A 20,179-nucleotide genomic window follows, 5' to 3' on the forward strand; every position below is an offset into this window, starting at 1 on the left:
AAGCTATCCCCGTTCGGACTCGACAGCTTCCTTTAATCTCGCCATTCTCCCCTCGACCCAGGCCTTCTGCCAGGCATCGATCTTCCCGCCTAGCAGAACGCAATTGTTCGACTCAAGCAGCACCGTACCCCTAGCAATGACCGTCCCCTTCTTGAGCATGATCTTTTCGCCGATGTTCGTGCTCCCAATGCCGATCCTCTCCATGCGTCGGAGCTCCATCGCATAAACCTTCTGTCCCTTGCAGTCCTGCAGCACGAGCCTATGCGTCGCGTTTTGTCGTTGCTGTAACTGCTGTTGCTGCCGACCCGCACCAACACCGGCGGGACCAGGACCGGGACCGTCGTCGAGATTATCGTAGTCGGGATCATCAGCAGCGGCCAGCCTTACAACCCTCCGGCCCGACGTCTGCTCGCCCCTCGCCACGGCCTCGAGCTCCTCGACCTGCTCCCAACGCGAGAGACTCAGGTTCTCAATGTCGAGGACCTGGCACGGGACGTTTTTCGGCAGGACCGCCTCGGGCGTCTTGGGGTTAATTTTGGGGAGCACGGCGGTAGAGGAGGGGTCAAGGAGGTCTGCCGTCGTGAGGTCGGAGGCGAGAAGGCGCGCTTTTGCGGTGGCGATGAGGGAGGGGAGTGGAGGGGTCGGTACGCGCGAGGTCAGGATCGTCGTCCAGGGAATGGAGGGGGTCGGGAAGGATTGAGAATTCAAAGCGGAGCGTATTTGAGTTGTAAGATCCATCGTGTGAGGTTCCATGAGTTTAGTTTCACATCGTGAGGGTGCGTGTAGTTCATGAGTTGCAGAAGGTCGAGAAGATGCGTTTGCTGAAGGCGGGAATGGCTTCAGCGGGGCACCGAAGGGTACTCCATATCCCTAAAATCCTGGGAGAACCGACCCCACTATAGATCCCCACGTTTAGCATGTGTCAATTAGCGCAGCCTCGCTATGCACCTGCAGTTCAGGGGGTAGTTTCCCCCACAGGAGCTTTTCCCGTCGGCCTATCGCATGCAGCACCGTCATCCATGCAACTCCAGCCTCGCTTCCTCTGATCTGTCACTATCACGAGCTCCACGAATCCTTTCTAACATAATCCCCAATTACCCCTGGGAATACGCATTGAAACTGACAAGTGAGCGATTGAGTCGAGAAAGAAGGAAAGAAACCTACTTCCTCCCGTCGCAATGTCCACTATTGCGTCCCCACGCGAACCGCCCGCCCTCACCCGCCGCATCTCAGCACAACCACACACCCCGACGTCCTCGACCAGACCCTCTCTCGATGCCCCGCGATCCCTGACGAGCTCCCCGAACCCGGGCTCTGTCGCGGCGTTTGGAAACGGCACCGGGGGACCGCCGGCTGTGGGGCCCTCGAAGCGTGCAAACCGTGCCGCCCTCCGCGAGTACTACAACCTCAAGAAGGCTGCGGGCGGCGCGCCCTCCCTCGAGGTGACCGAGGACTCGGCCGACCGTGGCGGCTTCGCGGAGCACTCTGAGGTCCCGCCCAGCGAGCTGGATAGCCCGTCCTTCGACGCCGATGCGTACGTGCGGAAGGCCCTGGCGGAGAACACGCTCGACGACTTGTTGCGGGTGTATACGCGCGTGCTCGGGGAGATACGAGCGCTGGACGCTGAGAAGAAGGCGCTAGTGTATGACAACTACTCAAAGCTCATCTCCGCGACGGAGACGATTCGGAAGGTAAGTACTTGACCTTTGCACGAGGGCCTTATAGAGAAGGGACAGAACACAAAAATAGAAGAAAAAGAAGAAGAAAAGGAACAAGGATGAAGTTGCTGAGACCGGGACCGGCAGATGCGCGCCAACATGGACCCCCTGAACCCGATGGCCTCAACGCTCGACCCGGCGATCGCCGGCATCTACGCCCAGGCGAGCTCGATCCGCGACTCGCTGCGCAAGACCGTCGCGCCGCCCGACTCCATGGAGCGGGAGGACGAAGCGGCGGCAGTACGGCGGCGGAGGACGAGACAGCTCGCCAAGGAAGTGGTGGGCACGCCGGAGAGGCTGAGGGCACTAGTCAGGGAGGGGAAGATCGAGGAGGCCAGGAAGGAGTGGGAGATGCCGCGCCGGCTGCTGGAGGTTTGGATGGAGAAAGGTGTCGGCGGGAAAGACGTAGTCGAGTGTCTTGAGGAGGGTGACGCGGTATTCGGAGGGAGGACTGGGGAGAGCAGCGTACGAACGTCCAAAGATAGCGGCAGCTCGTAAGGGCCCGACTTGTGTGTTTTTAATCATTCGGATGGATTGTTGAGGCATAGCGATGGAGTTTCTGGTGTTGTGGGTATGCCAGTCTTCTTTTTCTACTATCGGGTCAAGAAAGAAACAGAGAACAGATTCACCAAATCAAAACTACAGATTTACACAATCAATTCAGCAAAGCTTCCAATAATAGCAGCTTCACCAGACAGTCTGATTCCATGTCACAGCTCTCGGACGAGTTCGTCTTATAGCCATGAATGAGATTCAAACATGTCTGCGATATGATCCTGAGATATTCGGCAAGTACGTTAAAGGACTCGCCGGGTCATGATAATTCGACCGATCGGTACGAGGATTCTTCTCTATTTCGTTTAGAGATGGCTGGCTCGGCCGTGCCTTCAGCCGCGTGTAAGCCCTTTTCTCTCACCCCTTTTCTAGGGGCATCTCAGAACCATTTCACAAGCCGCGGTGACTTACAACTCAGAGACATCCACAATGTCGAACGGATCCCGATCGGCCTCGCTGACGAGTACCTGAGCGTCGACCTCCTTGCCCTTCAGCTCGCCCTCCAGCAGCGGCTTCATCACCTCCGTCAGGTAGCCCCTCTCCGAGTTGCTGTGGAACACCGTGACGACCGTCTTGCCCTCCTGCACGGCCTTGAGCGCGTTGTGGTGCGTCATCTCGCCCGTCACGATCACGTCGGCTGCGGCGCCCTTCACGACATCCCATCCGCTGCCCGCACACACCGCCACGGCGTCGACGCGCGCCGTCGAGAGGCGGGCCGGGTCCGGGGAGGCGACCATCACGCGGCGCATGCCAACGCGCGAAGCGACGCGGCGGATGATTTCTGCGAGAGATTCCGGCTGGCGAAAGGTGCAGAGGAGGCCGTAACCCGAGCCCTCGAAGCCCGCGGGGGCCGCAGAGGAGAGCGGGTTGATGACGGTGCGGGTCGACGGGGACGGGGTTGAGGATGAGGTCGAAGGGCCACCGGAGACGATGTCGCCGAGCCAGGTGTTGAGGCCGTTGGGGGCGGCGTCGACGGCGGTATGGGGGCAGTAGACCGCGATGCCGTTAGCGGCGAGGAGAAGGAGCGTCGCTTGTTGTGGGTCCTTTATTGTGATGGACTTGAGGCCGGAGAAGATGAAAGGGTCTGGAGGGTGGCTTAGATGGGAATGGTAAGGTCTATGATGAGCGGAGACTCACGGTAGCTCACGATAACGCTGGCGTTCTTCTGGACGGCCTCCTCGGCGACGGCGTAGGTGAGGTCGTTGGTGAGGAGAACGACTGGGTTCTTGGGCTTACGGGCCTCGGGGGTCTCGATGTTGCCAAGGAGAAGCCCGACGTTATCCCATCTCCTATCGGCGAGCTCCTCGGGGTAACTGAAGGGGTTGTTCAGTATAAGCCTGCTCGTGAGACGGGGTGAAGAGGGCGATTCTTACTGCTTGCGCATGGCATCCACCACCAGTGCTGTGAAGCTGGGGAGGGAGTACTTGTCGCTGGCCGCCATTTTCGGGGTTGTGTATTGGGTTTGGTGAAGGTAATGCGCCGTCGTGAAATGAGCTTGCAATAATGGTGCTCTCGTTGAAGACCGAATTGATCGGAGTCGAGGCGTGAGTAAAACCCCGCAAGTTCGACTTATATACGCGGGTGCCCTTGCAAGCTTGGTGGTCATGGAAGGGACGGAAGTGCTAGAGCCGGTGAGCAATGCGCCTCGAGCAGTTTACGCACAGAACCTGAAGACGCACTCTTTTCAATTGACTTCTTCCTGGTTCGAAAGGGTTAGTATGTAAGGACGGAAGCTTGGTTGTTTTGGGATGGTTTTTAGAAGTCAAGCAGGTTGCTTGGGAATATCTAGTAAATGCATATTCAGATTTCCCCCTTTGAAGAGCTTCGTCTTGCTGGTCGTGTTGCATGACATAAGCCCCGCAATGACACATACCACACTCCACTTCCAAGGTGTTTCTCGCCAGATCCCTCCCAGTCCAGTGAGAGTCTCTACCGATTTGTTCGGGAGGTAGCATTGTGTTATTCATGTCATTAAGTCTTGGGTTCTCGCTGCGGGATAAGCAATTTGTCACACCTCAGACTGTAACGATTTGGATGCTGCAACAAACGGAGTATGACCAATGACGGATACCTTCTCATCTCTGATGAGAGAGGTTGGCTTCGTATCATTGATGGGCTTTCGGCACGCTTATGTCATCCGCTCTTCTCTTCTTCACTGAGTCGCTTTGTCAGCACACTCTGACAACAGAAATTGTGGTGTTAAATCATTTGGCTCCATCTGGATCTTCAGAACTTCGTCAGGTGGCCTGCCGTTGTTGCGAATTCATCTTCATGAAGCTGTTGCACTTGGACTTGCCAAGATCCTTAGAGCCTGGTGATACAACAGCAGAATCAGCGGTATGCGCTTCAATAATAATACATGTAGTTTTCCAGACTTCTGATGGAGTTTGCCTGCAGACTGATTTGTGTCTGCTTTACACAGCTGCTCCTTCAAGTGCAAGATGTGCTGGACAAAAAACAGGTAAAACAACCCTTGTCTATTCCATACACATATGCTGAGGAGTTAAAAATTTGCGTCATTGTAGAAAGAGGGCGACTTAAGCCAGTGAAAATGCCACGCTTTGATTGGATCACAATGGCCAGCTAGGCGGAAATACAGGTTCCAATAGACAACTTTCTTCTTTGACAATAACATTAACGTTCTGAAATCACTGGATCAGTCTCAAGGTATTTTTGAGTTGAGCATCTTTGCACTCCATCCTAGGTACGAATAGATGCTTGCAAACAGCTGCCAAACATACCAACCAAACCACTAAGCAGAACCCAATGACGGAACCCCTCCGGCAAGCACCACAGAGGTGAAGGAACCACCACCCTCCCCCCCCCCACCATCTAATCAATCTAATCAGCATTCCGCCCACCCACCACCTCAGAACCCAAGCACCTCCGTTTTTCGACGTCTCTTCCGGCACCCGACCGTCGGCAATCACCCACACTCGCCAAGTCTCCAACAACTCCCAGTACCGAGGCCTTATACCATGGCAAACCAAATAACAGAGGCTACCTTGAAGACGGTCCTCACCGAGCGTCTGCAAGCGATCCACGTCGAGATCACAGACATGTCCGGTACGCATTCTGCATTCTATTCTTCGCACTTCCACTCCAAGCCATCATACCCCCACGTCATGCCCCGCCATATTAGAAATACGAACCATCCAGCGCCAGCGTCATCGCATCCCATCCTATTGCAGTCCGACAGCGCACACAACGCCACGACCTCTTCACCCCCCTCAGATCCCACGTCCTATACCCTCGTCCACATAGAACGCTTTACGTAGTACTGACGTGATTGCCATTCTTCCAGGCGGCTGCGGTCAGGCCTTCACCTCCACAATCGTCTCCCCCGTATTCGAGAAGCAAACCTCCCTCAAGCGCCACCGCCTCGTCAACGCCGCTCTCAAGGACGAGATCGCCCAGATCCACGCGTGGAGCGCAAAGTGTCAGACCCCTGCTGAGTGGGAGCGCGATAGAGCTGCCGCCGGCGGCACCACCGAGGGGCCCCCGATGGACGGGACCATCGGCGGGAGAGTCGAAGGCGTTGCTCAGTAGACGGGGAAAAGCTAGGAAAAGCAGCGGGATTGCCGAAGATCCATCACACGTGCAGAAGATGGAGGGTACCTGTGCCTTGATGACTGATTGAACATGTGACACGAGGCAGGAGAACGTTGGATTCAAATTCAATCAAGGATACGAGGCATATCGGAGGACGGCGCGATAGGTGTTTGGAAGAGCCACCATTTTTCGAGTATATACATTTGGTTTCGTGGAAAGTAGAAAAAACTGAAGCAGGCTTTTCGTAGCTTCGTTCTTGTCATATATCAACCTACTCCTAACAGCATGCCTGGACTCCCAATGACCCAGCCTTCTCCTCAATAGTCACAGATCTAGAAGAGCCCCAACAAGTCCTCGTTCGTTTTCTTCCCGTTTCCTTCGCCAGGCTGCTGCGTCTGTTGGATTGGGTGTAGTTGCATGCCCGCCGGCAGGGGCTGACCCGATCCGGTGTTTCCAAAGTCGAGCCCAGAGAAACCGTTCATCATGTCATCCATGCCGCTGCCGCCTGCGCCGGGTATCATTGGATTCGCCGCCGGCTGCTGTTGTTGCTGTGGGGGAGGAGCGTCGAAGAGACCCATCATATCCGCCATGGCACTTGAAGGGGCACCTCCCGAGGGGCTAGACACCCTGTCCGGGGTGTTGACATTGCTCTGCTGCTCGGCCGACGCAGGAGCGGCGCCATCGAAATCGATGTCGAGCAGGTTTTCGATGTTATTTTGTGATGAGGTAGTGCCATTGGCAGCGGCCGCCACCGACGCTGCGATAGGGTTTTCAGCCGCTTCTTGTCGTTGCTCCCGAATGGCTGCACGCTGGATCTCGTCTGCGCCGTAGCGGCCTTTGCCAACGAAAGATTCTGGCGGCTTGTGGTACACCGAGGCAAGAGTGGAAAGCTCCGCAAGCAGCTGCTCCAGGAGAGCCGGGGGCAGGCTGGTCATGGTTGTGGTAATGGCGGGCTTCTGCGAGAGCACGATATTTTTAGCGACGTCCAAATCGCCGGACAGAAGACGCCAGTAGACGTAGGCTCTGTCTCTGATATCTGGATTGTCGTTGTCTGTCGTGGCCTGTTGGAGGACCTTCTGGACCAAGCTTTGTGTGTTGCCGGGCTTCTTGAGGAAGAGTTTCACAACTGCAGTAAGAATTTGAAGTTGCGTCTGCTTCGCGTTAGCCAAGCACTTGAGCATGCGGGGTGAGGGTTTGACAAACCTGTGTGAACTCTTCCATGAAGCCCTCCACGAAACTGGCCAAAATATCGTCTGCGTTGTTGATCTTCTCGGCGTACTCTCCCACGATCCAGATGAGTGATCCCCTTGCGGTTGGCTCGTCCAGCTCGTCAATGTATTTGCAAAGCGTCGGGATGACACCTTCGTAGCCGGGGTACTTTCGGAGGATATCCTTGATCACAACGACGACCTCCTGAACAACATAGTTGACCTTGGTAGCGATCAAATCCAGCAGCGCATTGACACACTTCTGGCTAGCGCTTTCAATCTTGATCGCGACTTGGCCAATCGCCTTGACTGCGCGCTTGACGAAGTCCATGTCGACTTCAAGAGCGTATTCCTTCAATTCCGCAAGAAGCTGGTCACAATTCTTCTCGTTCGCTATCCGCACCATGATCTCAAGCTTTTGGAGCTTGACGTAGGGAGGGTCGTTATACTTGCAGAAGAACACGCGCAGCTCCTTGCTGAGAATATCGGGCTTGGCTTGGAGTAGTAGGTCAATGTTGCGGAGAGCAACGTATTGAACCTCGGGGGCAGAAGCCACGAGAGTCACCAGGGGTGGGGCCATCTTCTTGAGGTACGACCGTACCAACTCCGGACTAACGGCCTTCATGTGGATGAAGACAACCTTAACAGCTGCCAAAACCACACTAGGGTTGACGTGCTGGAACTGAGGCGCGACTCTCTCGCAGATGTGTTCCGCTTCCTTAGCATCAGCTGCCGGGTAGTCGGCCAGTGTGGTCAAGATGGTAACGCGTCCCCATTCCGTGCACTCGTTCAGGGCCATCAGCAGCTTTTTCAGCGTCGCCGGGGTTACCACAAGCGCTCTCGTCTCCGGTGCAGTCTCGGTGATTTCTGAAAGCGCCTGGACCGAGTTCGCGACCACCATAGGATTCGGATCGCCGATGAGCTCTTGCAGCGATTCCAGAAAGCCGTTCTCTATACACATTGTAGGATTGAGATCGAAGAGTTTGGCGACGCAGATGGCGGCTGTCTTGCGAACGTATGGCGACTCGTCCCGTAGTGTCTTCCGCAATGGTTCTTCCATGTAATCCACCATTTTGTCGACTCTGATGCAGCCCATCGTTCGGATCGCTAGCGCACGGATGAGAGGATTCGGATCTTCGGAATCTTGAACGAATGTGTTGACGGCTAGAATGCAGAGATCTGGATGCGACTTGGCATAGTTCCTATGTTGCTATCAGCAGCTGCTTCGAGGAATCATGCCGGTTACCTGAGACTGGCCTGAAGTGCAAACTCACATCAGGTACAGATAAACGAGCTTCTTTTGATCCAGGTCGGCCGTTGCAATATTCTTAAGAACGTCGGGGAACAAAGCCGATACATCCTTGCCCAGCGTCATCGCCATAATCGTCTTCTGGATGGACTCCTTTCGCTCGTATGCATACTGAGAGACAAGCCCTGCACGCAACTCAAACGTCTCGCCCTTCCTGGGGACGGCAAAAGCGCCGCGAATTCGATTGACCGCCATGATGGTTGGTGTTGTTGCGGGTAGAGAGCCTCTGGCTGCTGGGTGTAGATTAACGATGGGGGGCAGCGATCTGGCAGGATGATGGAGACAGCCAGTCCGATCGGGACCTGGACAAGCTCATCCAAGAATTCGTGTAATCGGCAGCAGTGCGCTTGCTTTTGTTCGTCGCGGATGTCTGGGGGGAAGCAGCTGATGCACCTCGTCCGTATTCGCCAAGAGGATGAGGTGGTCGAAGAAGTACCTGTCAGTGGAATGCACCCCTAACCTTAATCCCAGCCTGGCCAGCCTGGCAGTGCTGGGCGCTGATGCACTTTATCTGCTAAATGAATGGACCCTACCCTGACAGGCTCGTATTCCATGTTCATGCATGCAACGAGTATTCACAGTTATCGGGATTACCTGGTTGAGAGGTGGTACCAAGTACATCGCAAGCTACCATCAACAACATCAATCACAATACCGCTCTTCCACTTGTCACGCTCCATCATCGCATTTCGTACTCACTGAAACGCTTTAAAATTGCGACGTCCAGATCAAGATTACTGGCAATTCACATAACTGCCACCCTCAAGAGCAATTTTACTTCCGCGTTAAGACAGGGACCGCTAAACCAGGATCATCATGGTAAGGCATTGCCGTGGAAAGATCGATGAGCATGTGTTGACCGTCCCTCTTAAGGCCACTTTGCCAAACTTGCGCCGGCTCTTCATCGAGGCAAGAACGGATGATGAAGAGAGGGAAGTGTCAAGAAAGGCAGTGAGTTGATCTCGAGAAGCGATGCGATGGAATTGACTGATTCGGTCCACAGTTCTATAACGCAGTGCTATTCATGAGCTCTGTGGCGGTCTTCAGCCTAATAGCCCAGAGAATGAACGCTGCCAAATGATGAGGTTTTGGCCTTAGGCAAGCGCAATCTTTGCCACCCAGCGACCGAGAGGCTGGGCATCGCCGTAACCAGCGGCAAAGCGCCAGCCTACGACCAATACCTCACGGCCGCTAGCTTGCGAGAAGTCCACCTCAGATTCATGTGAGCTCGACTCATCATCCTCATATCCTCCACCAAGAGAGGCTAACTGGGGGTGTTCCCAGTCAATGATAACCGACACCAGCTAGCTGCCGGGAGAAATAGGCCTCCTACACTCCATCGCCTCCTGTATACCACAGGTCGCTGTGATTGCTTCTCACTCTGCCGCTCTCTTCATAAGCGCCCGCTCACTACAAGTTGGATGTCCGAGAACCGAACCGTGCAGTCTCACTTCAGTGGCCCGGGGAGGATGAAAAGCAAGTTCTCCTGCATTACTGCGGACGACTGAATCAGAGCTAAATCGGCGGTCTGATTCCCAACTGGTGTTATTTTCTACACTCGCAAGAGAGGATGAGAAACCCAGAACGGGATAATTTGATGACGACCGAGAAAGTACTGTACACGTCGTTGCTCCTAGCTTCCAAGCCTCAACAAACCGGTCATTGAGTGATCACCTCTGAAGGGAAGCAGTAAGCGTACCCAGCATAAAGGAGTGAGTATGCCATAGGTCTTATCAGGTTGATAATCCAACAGTAGGTAGCATATCCTGCTCATGGCATACTCACATATTCTAGTGCCCACTTGTCTGCTGTTATCCAGTGCAGATAGGGTGTTGTTATACATGCCTTATAATCTATTACAATCGCCAAAACGTAACTTAAAAACATACATACAACACCAGGTATTCGCTGGTCGTCACCGACCCAACTACTAATCCGGCCCTCACTGGCTTATCTATGGGAGAGCGGACGGGATCCCGAGTTCTCCAGTGGGTATGGTCGTATGTGGCAGCCTCGGATTGTTTGATGTCCATTAAGGACTTGGTAAGTGTGCCTCACTTACCATTTAGCGATGAAAGTGCAGACCGACACAAATGATTGTGGTTCTAACATAAACCTCGTACCAGAAGGATATTCCTGGGTCTGTCTGGTCTGTAAAGGCTGATGTGTGGCTCGAAGGCGTCGCAACGGGGGCAGGCAGGTATGAAGGAGACACCAAGTAGACGAGTCTCATGTATCACGGTTGGCCTTTTTTAAGTGCAGGCATGTCAAGAATGCTCTCTGATGACCAAGTTATTTAAATTCTACAGTACGATTCATGGCCTGATTCACGTGGCTGCTCCTTGAGGCTGTCCATATCCGCATCAACGGCCCATCAACACCAAAGATAGGATCCGTTTGTGGGAGAGGCACAGCTGCCACTTCCTCAGCAAGAACGCTCGTCTCCTCTAGGGCCTTCTTTCCTATCTCATACTTATATACGGGTGAACCCTCAGGATAAACGCCGACGTACCGGTATTCTGACTCGTCACTTGGCTGCTCTCCTGCTCCCTCTGTCTGGGAAACGGACGCATGTCCAACACCGGCGGGAACAACAACTACATCTCCGGCTCGAACTAGGCACCTCACACCAGTTCCCACTGGATCTGAGACGCCTTCGCCAAATACTAGCTCTGAACTGCCTTGGAATACTCCTGCTAGTTTGGTTAGCGAGCTGCGTGTCATCGGGGGGTGCTTGCCTTGCCATAGCACTCATGAGTGTTAGGGTGAAAATGCTTCAAGCTAATAGCCCCCCATGTTCCCTATAGAATGGGACGCTGCATCAGCATTCCAGCCATTCAAATTCGGAGGGGGACAAGCAAAGATCTCACCTTTTTTTCCCAGCCGTGCCGTTGGAGTATTTCCGACGCACTGTCTTCATCCAGCGAGCTTAGAACGTTTCGATATATGAGAACGGGAACGTCATTGTTTGGACAATGTGCAGTAGGCTTCAAATGGTACGCCTCGGGCTGTACATGGTGTCTATCCGACATCATCCGGTCGGATTTCACGGGATGAACCTTATAAGATACCAAAAGATGTCTTGGGCCACAGAACAAACTCGTCAGTGTACTTTATTGGACCTTCTCGGAACGGGAAAGTTTGGCACTCGCGGGTCTGTGTCCGTTTTGTATTAATGTACTCGGGGGAATCGTCCGACGTCGGACTTATGTCTTCCTTGCGCATGCCAAGCATCCAACGGAGTGACGCACCGATGAACCCAAGGTACCGGAGTTATCTCCGAACATCGCCAGTAGACAGACGTTGGCTCCGAGGGGCACATCCATTGTGGGGTTTCTCACTCGCATGGTCAGTATCTAGGTATCCCAGCCTCAGACAGAGTCAACAACCCAGCCAACCATCTTCGATCACTCCTCAAAATCATTCTCTTCACCCTGTACGCCCTGCCGTGGCGCCTTCGCCTCCTGCTTCCTCCATAGCCCAGCAAGAAACTCGTTCGTGCTAGCCTCGTCCAAACTCTTATCCTCCCTCTTCTTCAAGAACCGAGGGAAACGCAAACTCAGCCCACGGTCCTCGTTAACCAACCCGATGGCGGCAGTGTACGTCGGGCTCAAGGTGATATCCGCAAACGCCATCTCCCACACCTCCTGCGGCTCGAACCAGACATCGGGCTCCGGTCCCGAGTACTCGATGAACGCCGGCTTCTGCGCCCTCGTATTTTTTTTTCCGCCGCCGTCCAATTCGCCATCGTCGTAAAACTCCCTGTTCGCTTTGTAAAACGCGTCCGTGAACCCAGACATGCACTTACACACGGCCTCGAGAGAACCAGTGTCTTCGTTCCTGACGGCCATAAGGATGGGCGACCACCACTTGGCCTTCCGGCCTGATCCGTGCCACGCAGCCACGGGGATCATGTCCAAGGTGTCAAAGCTCGCATTGTAGTCCTTTTTAACCTTCAGCCACGAATCCAGACGCTTGTCGGGTTCGTATGTTGCAAGAAGTGGTTTCCGTCGACCTTTTTTCTTCACACCGCCATTTTCGTCTTTGTCGCTTTTGCCCTTTGATTTGGACTTCGAAGGAGTTCTGGGCTCTTCAGTAACATCCCCATCAGCCTCACCAGCCTCATTGGCTTGATATGGGACATCGGTCAAATTATCCAATATCTTGACCATGATACCCTCACACTTGATGTCGGTGGCCGCTTTGAAAAACTCCAGGACGGCATCGGAGTCTTGCGAAGTTGCATCGAGGGTCCTGACCCAGGTGAATTGGTGGGGAATCTCGATGAACATGGACCGAAGAAGCTCTCTTCGTTCTCGGAATGGACGATCCAGCAGAGGCTGGCCATTGAGAAACATGAGGTCGAAGGCGAACATGCACACGTTGACCTGCACACTTCCGATAGCAACGTCTTTCCGCGCGCGGTTGCTCAGGGTTTGGAAGTTTTTGAGCTCTCCTGTCTCACTGTCCACAGCCACTACCTCGCCCTCCATGATGAAGCTGTCCACGCCTTCGCCCCGTATCTTGGGTATCAGGGCAACCAGATCAGGGTACTTGTCAGTCATTAGCTCCAGATGACGTGAGAAGATTGTCACTTTGCCTCCCTCGTCGCAGTGAATCTGGGCACGTTGGCCGTCGTACTTGAACTCACAGGCGAAATCTCGGCCTTGAAGTTTCGTAAGCATCTCGGAGAGATCCCTGGTAATGCTACCCAGCATGGGCCGTAGGGGGATGTGCAAAGTTAATCCGCAACGAAGTAAAAGCTCATCGCAGATGCCGATTTCCAACAAGACGGGCACAAGGTCGTTGTAGTTGGGACGTCGCGCGAAGCAGGCTTTGACAACTTCCTCCGGCCTACCCCATACTTCAGCCAGTTCTTCCTTTTTCAACCTTTGGAGATCTTTCGTGGATCGCAAGGAAAACTCAGCTCCTGGTGGTCTTGATAGCAGAAAGGCACGTGAAAGAGCGATCAACATGGTGGTTTTCACAGCACCGATACGCAGCTGTTTCCATGTGAGAAGCCAATCAGAGTATCCAAGAAGTGTACGACTTACGTGTTGACAGAGCGTCCGTACGATATACCTGCTCTCTTCACCACCCCGAGCATCTTGGAGAAGTCGATCCACGATCTTCTGCTTGGCCTCCCCGCTCCCTTGACCTTGGCTGTTGGCGATTTTGACCAGCGACTGATAGACAGCCTTAATGGTCAGGGGCTTCGGCTTCCGCAGGGTAAAACTCTGCTTCTTCTTGGCCTCAAACGCAACGTCTCCCGCATCACCGTACTTGTCATAAATTGTCTTTAGAGCCCGACTATCTAGCCCGCACACTTGCTTGAGAGCCTTGGAGATCGCCGAACCCCCCAGACCAAGCTCCAGGGAGATGTAAGGGGGTGAGATGGCATTCGTCGCAAGCCATACGGCTGGCAGCAGACTCTCGGGATCGGCTTCAATCAAAACTCGGATGCAGTTGACAAGGGTGTCCACGATTTTGATGCGGCTTTGCGTAGCATTCACCAGGATGAAGCATCGGGTCAGGAAGGCGTAAGATGCATGGCCACCCTCCGAAGCCCAGTGTTTCTTAAGCTGAGGGACAAACTCTGACGGATCGAAAGTTAGGGGGCTTTGGTCGAGGGGGATGGTCGTTGCAACAATATCTTCGGCGTTGGCCACAGAAGACAACGACAAGGTGTTCTTCTTCGGCGCGTCCGGGAGGATATCAAGAATCGTCGAGGGGTTGGCGGCGTCCTGCTCGTCTGCGGAATGTACCTCCCTGCTTGTTTGCAACTGCGGATTGGGCTCCTTTGCGGGTTCTGGGCATGGCGTTGAGTCTGCCCTTTCGTTATGAACCTCGGCGTCCCATTCGGCTTGCAGTTTCCGTGCCAATTCCTCATCCGTCAAATTCTGCTGCTGATCTCCCAAACCCGAGTGATTTGGTGTAGCCTCTGGTGTCAAGTTTGGAGCACCCCTGATCGAAGATGTCCCACTCTGCTTTTGCTTTGAGAAGAAGTATTCCAGTCCCCGTGACGGCACTCCGGACGAGGACTGATCATTGAGCTTTCTCTTCTTATTGGGGCTTGGCATGATGGCGGAAGTATGAGACCGGAATGAGTTGGCCTGCCAAAATGGCTGTAAGTGAGTGACTTTGAAAATATCGAGAAACAGTGGCAGGTTCACTTCATGTTGCTTTGTAGCTTCACTCACTGTCACTCCCACAACGGTAGCTCACCCCTGCAAAGTGTCTCGGTCGGTCAATGACGCTGCTCCCATCATCTGAATAAACAGTCCGTGCGCGTGTCCCGTCCGGGTACCTATTAGTCATCAGAACAACGAGCGCGGCTAGACATTTCTCCGGAACCGAAGCTAAGCCCCATTTGACGACCCAAGCGACTTCCACACAAGATCGCACTTCGAACTTTTGGAAATCTTTCGCCAGGGCGGCCTGAGCCCCACCAGCGGCACCGATTTCTTCCACGTCCTCCCCCCCTCCACGATACCTCTCCTTACCCGCCGAACCTCGAAACCACCACTCCTCTCACACACACCCCCCCACGCCGACAAAACCATCAACCATGTTGAACGGCGAAGATCCGCCCGAGCGGCCCGACTACATTGTCAACATCATCAATGGCCTGGAGCGCTACAACCCCGAGGCCGTCGTTAACCTCGAGGCCTATCTGCAGGAGCAGTGCGAGCAGAAGTACTGCGACTGCAATGCGAACAGGACACTGCTGAAGCTGTGAGTCGCCCTCGCTCTTGACACACCCTGTCACTGCGCGTCTTTCATGTACGCTGTCAGTTGGCTTGGTACCCTGCCTTGTGGTCCCACGCCGGTTATATGATGATCATGTAAACGTTTCCTATTACCTGACATGCACCGGCTGTTCCGTCACGAACCTCTCGGTCGCAACTGAAGTCAGCTTTTATGGTGTTGCCTGAACGAAACCGAACACTATGTTTTGAATATCAAACCAGCACGCGATCGCTATGGAACTGCATTGCTGACCTGTTGCGCCTTGGCGCCTCTTGTCCTACAGGTACCAGCTTAACCCCGACCGCATGAAGGATGAGGTCGTCACCAACATCCTAGTCAAGGCCATGACCCAGTTCCCCTCGCCGCAGTTCAGCCTTGCCCTGCACCTGATCAACCCATCTACCATCGCCCAGGGCGAGCTCCACGAGGCCGTCACCAAGCTCCGCACCCTCAACATCCAGCTCGAGGGCTCCGAGTATGCTCGCTTCTGGAACACCATTGATGGCGACGATCTCTGTGCCGACCTGATCGCCGACATCTCTGGTTTCGAGGATCTCATCCGCGCCAACATTGCCAACCTTGTTGCCCAGGCCTTCCGCGAGGTTAGCCTGTCCCAGCTCGAGTCGTGGCTCGGTCTTGACTCCGACGCCGCCGCTAAGTTCGTGACCGAGGTCGCTGGCTGGACTGTCGGCGACAACGGTGTCGTTACCATCCCCAAGAACACGGAGAACGAGGCCAAGAAGTCGGAAATTAGGGAGGACGTCAACATTGATATGTTCTCGAGGGTGATCCGGAGATCATGGGAGGAGACCGTGTAAAGGAAGGAATCAGATCAGTACATAACAGACTGCTGCTGGTTTTCCAGGTGCGAGGAAGAGAGATGAAAGGGGGGCAAGGGTGACACATTCCCCTTAGCTGCTAATAGCTCTGTAAATGGAGTTAAGGCTGGAAGAGAGCATGGCGGCAAAATTACCGGCGTTCACTGTGACTTTGGAATTGGGGGAACCATAGAGTATATCCCTGAATATGAGACATGCCACACAATTCAAGATGTCGTACGAATCTTCCGTCATTTTCTCAACGTCTATGAAAACCTTTGCCTGCTTTTCCGCTCCTCTCTTGTGTGAAAAAAAAGAAAGAAAAAAGAGACAACGCTATCGCTTCGAGAGCTCCTCCCATTGAACACCGCACCACTCCTCCACGTAGCCAGCCTCACCGGCCTCGACGCCTCTCTGCTGGCAGTCCGCCTCGCAGACACCCACAATGATCGTGCCCCAGTCCATGCCCTCGAGCGAGAGCTCCTCTGCCTCGAGCTCCGTGATGGCGTGCGGCGTCATCTGTACCTCAAACACCCGTCCGGCACCGCAATTGCCGCACCTCGGCATGCGCCCGCCGCCGCCGAGCGACTTGCCGACGGCGTCGGCCTTGGAATACAGTAGAGGCGCGCCGGCGAACTCGTAACGGATGGCCTGCTCCGGGTTCTGGGCCATGCGGTCCGCGAACTTCTGGAAGACGGCGTCCATGGAGGACTCGAAGACGTCCTTGATGTCGCCGCCCGTGGCACCAGCACCGCCCTCGTTATCAACCTCCATCCGCGCGTTCTGCGGCACGGGCATGGGTTCCGGGTCCAGGGTCTCGAACTCGGCATCCGCGAGGTAAGAAATAGGGTAAGCCTTCGGCAGGGCATCAGCCGGAGGCCAAGGCTCCGGTGGAGGGGGCGTGCCGGAAGATGCCTGCGGGTTGTTGAGGTTGAGGGTCTCGGCGAATGTCTTGGGGAGGGATTCTGCCGTGTCCTCGGCTTTCTTTTGCTCGGGCTGCTGAGGTTCGGCGGCGGGCTTGGAGAAGGGACTCGACGATGGGGCGGCATTACTGAAGGGACTGCTCGAAGAGGCCCCTGTACTAAACGGGTTTGCGTTGCTAACGAACGGATTGGCGGCGCCCGAGCTACCACCGCCCCCGCCGCCGAAGAGCGCGCTACCCAGGCCCGGACCATCATTTTTCTTGGGCTCCTCCTCGACCGTTTTCTTCGGAGCCTTTGTTTCGGCCTTCTTTGCTCCAACCGTGTGTGCGTCCTTGGATATCCTGACACCTCTCACAGCGCGGATGCTGCCCTGTTTGCGCCGGCATGTCGACCTGCGGCACGCGAAGACGTAGAGGCGGCGTTCGTGGCCAGGGAACCTTTCGGGAAGCTCGCCATTGAGCTGAAGAAGCTGGACCATGATGTCGTTGCATATCTTGCAGCGAGCGAGGGCAGACGAGGCAGGCATTTCGGAGTTTAGCCAGTCCTACGGGGAGACGTTGGTGTCAGTTTCTCGTTCGTTGCATCTGCATACCACCTTTCCCAATCGCTGTTTGGCGGGGTGGGAAGTTGGTTTGCGAATAACTTACCGGTTGGCCACCAAGACGGCTGATGGTGTCCTCGTCTGCATCTTTGCTAGCGTAACCGAGCAATACGTTAGTCTCGGTCAGTTCCTGTTCAGAGGAGTCGCTATCGTAGTCTGCCATGATTCCGTGACTTTGACGTGCTTCGTCTTGGTTTGCGACTGCTTGGGTTGGGCTGGTACGTGGTGGGGTCGAGATTTTTTGGCCCGTTCAAAATATTTTGATGCGGGGCTTATCTTATCGCACGTTAGTCGCCGCCCTCCAGGCGAGGGGTAGTAGAAGAACCTCATCCAATGTCTCACTTGGTATCTATGTAGGGAGAAGGTAGGTATGCTGCTTTCACCTCACTTTCGGAATCAATGCCAAAATGGTCTTCGTGATTGGATATCATTCCATTGCTCAGCAGCTTTGACAGGTCTAAGAGCAACACCTTTTGTCTACCGTGCCAATACCTTTTTACATGGGAATCCATCAACTCATTACTCCTCAGGACCATCCATACCGGGGCCTGGGCCTCCTGCTCTGCCCATCTGTCTCGCCTTCAGAAGCTCATCGCAGAGAAGCAGGTTGGATGCAATGCTTGAGCTGGAGGCGATGCAGTTTCTGAGTACTCTGAACGAGTCGAAAATACCCTCGAGTTCAGGGTCCATCGGCTCACCCGTTGCCAGATCCAGACCAACAACATTACCATCCGCGTGCTCATCCTGCAAAGCAGCAACTGTGACATGTTAGCTGTTCTATTTGCAAAATGGCAGTGAGGTGTAAACTTACGAGCATCCTGGATGTCAAGACCAGCATTGGCAGCCAAAGTCTTCGGGATGATCAACAGAGCGTCGGCAAATGCCTCAACACCCCACTTGGCCTTGCCCTTCACCGTCTTGGCAAAAGCATCGCTCTTGAGGTGTGCCGCACAGGCAACCTGGAAGGAGCCGGCACCAGGAACGACACTTCCATCGACAATCATGTTGTAGACACTGCGCAAACCGTCGCGGACGGCATCGGTGACCTGAGTGATGGTGTGTGCGTTGGGACCCTTGATCAAAAGGGTGACAGACTTGGGGTCCTTGACCTCCTCGATGAAGGTATACTTCTCCTCGCCCAGAGTCTGCTCGTAGACCAAGCCAGCCCATCCCAAGGACTCCGGGCTCAGGTCGTCAACGCTGTTCTGTGCAACACCACCGCAAATGAGCTGCAGTCTCTCCATGTTTCTTCTCTTGGCACGACGCAGGGCGAGAATGCCGTTCTTCGCCAGGACGTCGAGGGACAGGGGGTCGATACCCTTCTGGTTGACGATGACAAAGTTCTTGTTAGGGTCGTTTCCGCAAACTTCCTTCTTCAGCTCAACGATCTTCTTGAGCTTGGCGTCGACAAATCTGCGCTCGCTCTCCACGAGCTTGTCTCTCTGCTCCGCGCTGGAGTAGAAGAAGCCAGAGTTGATCTCAGACTTCTCGTACTCCAAGCTCACGTTCATCGTCAGGATGTAGGCGTTCTCAACACGCTTGGGCATATCGGGGTGGCGGGCGCCATGGTCGAGGGCGAGGCCCTTGATCAGCTGCGTGTCGGAGGCGGTGCGGTGCTGCATCTTCATGATCTCAACCATGTGCAAGTCGGGCTTGGCCGGGGCCTCGTAAATGGCAAGTACGGCATCGACGATATCGGGGGTGAGCTTGCTCGCGAGGCTGGAGTTGAGCTTCGTGGACAGCGACGTGCGGGCGACGGAGAGAAGAAGCTCGCGATCAACCTCCTTGGCAAGCTTGAAGTTGTCGAGGAACTATCACCTGTCAGTACCTGTTGGCCGAATATGCTAGTTCGCAAGAGGCTCACCTTCAGCGACTCGTTCTTGGCAATCTCGAAACCATCCGTGATGATTCTAGGGTGCAGGCCTTCCGAAATGTATCGGTCTGCCTGCTTGAGAAGCTCTCCAATCAACAGAACTGCAGATGTTGTGCCGTCTCCACAAATGTCGTCTTGTGCAGTCGCAGCTCGGGCAATCATGACGGCGGTAGGGTTTTGTATTTGCATCTCGCGCAGGAGGACGTTTCCGTCTTTTGTCAGCTTGATCTGGATTCGGGGCGCATTAGCAGGTATCTGGGGGAAGAGGGGCAGTGTGTCGCACTTGACCAGAGCCGTCAACAAGCCTGGGGTCGTTAGCAAATAGTTCTGTAAATAACAAGACGCTACACATACATCTTGATGGTGCCCAAAGGGCCGAGGTTGGACTTGAGGACATCCTGGAGGCCTTCACCAGCACTGATGTTGACCTTCAGGGCTTCACCCCGCCGCTGTTGGGAGAGTTAACATTACAAACGACGTTGACAGGAGAAGAAGAGGTGCGCACCCTCGATTCGGCCTTGGGGTTGAGCAGTTGTGCCGCAGACATTTTGGCTAGTGGTCGTCGAGAGGTTCGTGAGGGGGTATCGGTCGGTAAGGTTATTGGATTAGCGACCAGACGTGGAGTGTTCTCGAGGTTGACCTGGCCCGGGAGCTTCAGATGCGGGACTGTGGTGGTGACTTTTTTCTGCCTCGAGGTGGCAGGCGGTCAGGCGCTGGTGGAAGGTGCTCGCTCGCCAGGTGCCTGGCCAAAGGTACTAATGCTCAGTTAGTCGAACTGTGGTGTATATGCATACCAACCGTAGAAAAAGTATTACCGTTCTAAAGGGGCAGCAACACCAGCGGCTGTGATCCGTGCGTCATACCTCGTTTGC

The 20,179-nt window shown here is 54.6% G+C and overlaps 11 protein-coding genes across 11 annotated transcripts; 4 read left to right on the forward strand and 7 right to left on the reverse strand.

Moving 5' to 3' along the window:
• Positions 1–3: 3 nt before the first annotated feature.
• CDEST_03632 (Putative RecQ mediated genome instability protein) lies at positions 4–738 on the reverse strand (the record flags this gene model as incomplete). Its single annotated transcript, XM_062919791.1, has 1 exon — positions 4–738. One exon carries the CDS (start codon positions 736–738, stop codon positions 4–6), a length of 735 nt encoding a protein of 244 aa, XP_062775842.1.
• A 254-nt stretch (positions 739–992) lies between these two features.
• Positions 993–4,125, reverse strand: CDEST_03633 (uncharacterized protein). Its single transcript, XM_062919792.1, has 5 exons — positions 3,953–4,125; positions 3,647–3,895; positions 3,411–3,586; positions 1,800–3,357; positions 993–1,685 (listed from the first exon to the last, which is right to left on the reverse strand). Exons 2-4 carry the CDS (start codon positions 3,877–3,879, stop codon positions 2,681–2,683), a joined length of 1,086 nt encoding a protein of 361 aa, XP_062775843.1. The 5' UTR covers positions 3,880–3,895; positions 3,953–4,125; the 3' UTR covers positions 993–1,685; positions 1,800–2,680.
• CDEST_03634 (Putative vacuolar protein sorting-associated protein) lies at positions 1,011–2,365 on the forward strand. The gene is made up of 2 exons (XM_062919793.1): positions 1,011–1,691; positions 1,806–2,365. Exons 1-2 carry the CDS (start codon positions 1,179–1,181, stop codon positions 2,214–2,216), a joined length of 924 nt encoding a protein of 307 aa, XP_062775844.1. The 5' UTR covers positions 1,011–1,178; the 3' UTR covers positions 2,217–2,365.
• A 1,046-nt stretch (positions 4,126–5,171) lies between the features above and the next one.
• On the forward strand, positions 5,172–6,016 carry CDEST_03635 (Putative BolA protein). The gene is made up of 2 exons (XM_062919794.1): positions 5,172–5,339; positions 5,578–6,016. The coding sequence occupies exons 1-2, from the start codon at positions 5,252–5,254 to the stop codon at positions 5,820–5,822; spliced, it is 333 nt and encodes a 110-aa protein (XP_062775845.1). The 5' UTR covers positions 5,172–5,251; the 3' UTR covers positions 5,823–6,016.
• Position 6,017: 1 nt separating this feature from the next.
• On the reverse strand, positions 6,018–8,785 carry CDEST_03636 (Putative clathrin/coatomer adaptor, adaptin-like, armadillo-like helical, AP complex subunit beta). The gene is made up of 3 exons (XM_062919795.1): positions 8,308–8,785; positions 7,029–8,235; positions 6,018–6,976 (listed from the first exon to the last, which is right to left on the reverse strand). The coding sequence occupies exons 1-3, from the start codon at positions 8,535–8,537 to the stop codon at positions 6,158–6,160; spliced, it is 2,256 nt and encodes a 751-aa protein (XP_062775846.1). The 5' UTR covers positions 8,538–8,785; the 3' UTR covers positions 6,018–6,157.
• Positions 8,786–8,978: 193 nt separating this feature from the next.
• CDEST_03637 (Putative ERMES regulator 1) lies at positions 8,979–10,226 on the forward strand. Its single transcript, XM_062919796.1, has 4 exons — positions 8,979–9,161; positions 9,216–9,293; positions 9,346–9,564; positions 9,627–10,226. Exons 1-3 carry the CDS (start codon positions 9,159–9,161, stop codon positions 9,421–9,423), a joined length of 159 nt encoding a protein of 52 aa, XP_062775847.1. The 5' UTR covers positions 8,979–9,158; the 3' UTR covers positions 9,424–9,564; positions 9,627–10,226.
• A 408-nt stretch (positions 10,227–10,634) lies between these two features.
• CDEST_03638 (Putative uncharacterized protein YjlB) lies at positions 10,635–11,374 on the reverse strand (the record flags this gene model as incomplete). The annotated part of the gene is made up of 2 exons (XM_062919797.1): positions 10,635–11,035; positions 11,254–11,374. 2 exons carry the CDS (start codon positions 11,372–11,374, stop codon positions 10,635–10,637), a joined length of 522 nt encoding a protein of 173 aa, XP_062775848.1.
• Positions 11,375–11,465: 91 nt separating this feature from the next.
• Positions 11,466–14,591, reverse strand: CDEST_03639 (Putative DNA ligase, ATP-dependent, nucleic acid-binding protein). Its single transcript, XM_062919798.1, has 2 exons — positions 13,397–14,591; positions 11,466–13,345 (listed from the first exon to the last, which is right to left on the reverse strand). The coding sequence occupies exons 1-2, from the start codon at positions 14,420–14,422 to the stop codon at positions 11,750–11,752; spliced, it is 2,622 nt and encodes an 873-aa protein (XP_062775849.1). The 5' UTR covers positions 14,423–14,591; the 3' UTR covers positions 11,466–11,749.
• Positions 14,592–14,760: 169 nt separating this feature from the next.
• On the forward strand, positions 14,761–16,164 carry CDEST_03640 (Putative proteasome component (PCI) domain, eukaryotic translation initiation factor 3 subunit K). The gene is made up of 2 exons (XM_062919799.1): positions 14,761–15,077; positions 15,376–16,164. Exons 1-2 carry the CDS (start codon positions 14,911–14,913, stop codon positions 15,908–15,910), a joined length of 702 nt encoding a protein of 233 aa, XP_062775850.1. The 5' UTR covers positions 14,761–14,910; the 3' UTR covers positions 15,911–16,164.
• Positions 15,913–17,725, reverse strand: CDEST_03641 (Putative programmed cell death protein). Its single transcript, XM_062919800.1, has 2 exons — positions 17,481–17,725; positions 15,913–17,377 (listed from the first exon to the last, which is right to left on the reverse strand). The coding sequence occupies exons 1-2, from the start codon at positions 17,595–17,597 to the stop codon at positions 16,247–16,249; spliced, it is 1,248 nt and encodes a 415-aa protein (XP_062775851.1). The 5' UTR covers positions 17,598–17,725; the 3' UTR covers positions 15,913–16,246.
• A 131-nt stretch (positions 17,726–17,856) lies between these two features.
• Positions 17,857–20,168, reverse strand: CDEST_03642 (Putative chaperonin TCP-1, chaperonin Cpn60/GroEL/TCP-1 family, groEL-like apical domain superfamily; the record flags this gene model as incomplete). The annotated part of the gene is made up of 7 exons (XM_062919801.1): positions 17,857–18,192; positions 18,246–19,245; positions 19,299–19,535; positions 19,591–19,612; positions 19,662–19,756; positions 19,813–19,992; positions 20,145–20,168. 7 exons carry the CDS (start codon positions 20,166–20,168, stop codon positions 17,954–17,956), a joined length of 1,797 nt encoding a protein of 598 aa, XP_062775852.1. The 3' UTR covers positions 17,857–17,953.
• Positions 20,169–20,179: the final 11 nt, after the last annotated feature.

Source organism: Colletotrichum destructivum, chromosome 2 (assembly GCF_034447905.1).
Source record: "Colletotrichum destructivum chromosome 2, complete sequence".
NCBI classification, from domain to species: Eukaryota; Fungi; Ascomycota; class Sordariomycetes; order Glomerellales; family Glomerellaceae; genus Colletotrichum; species Colletotrichum destructivum.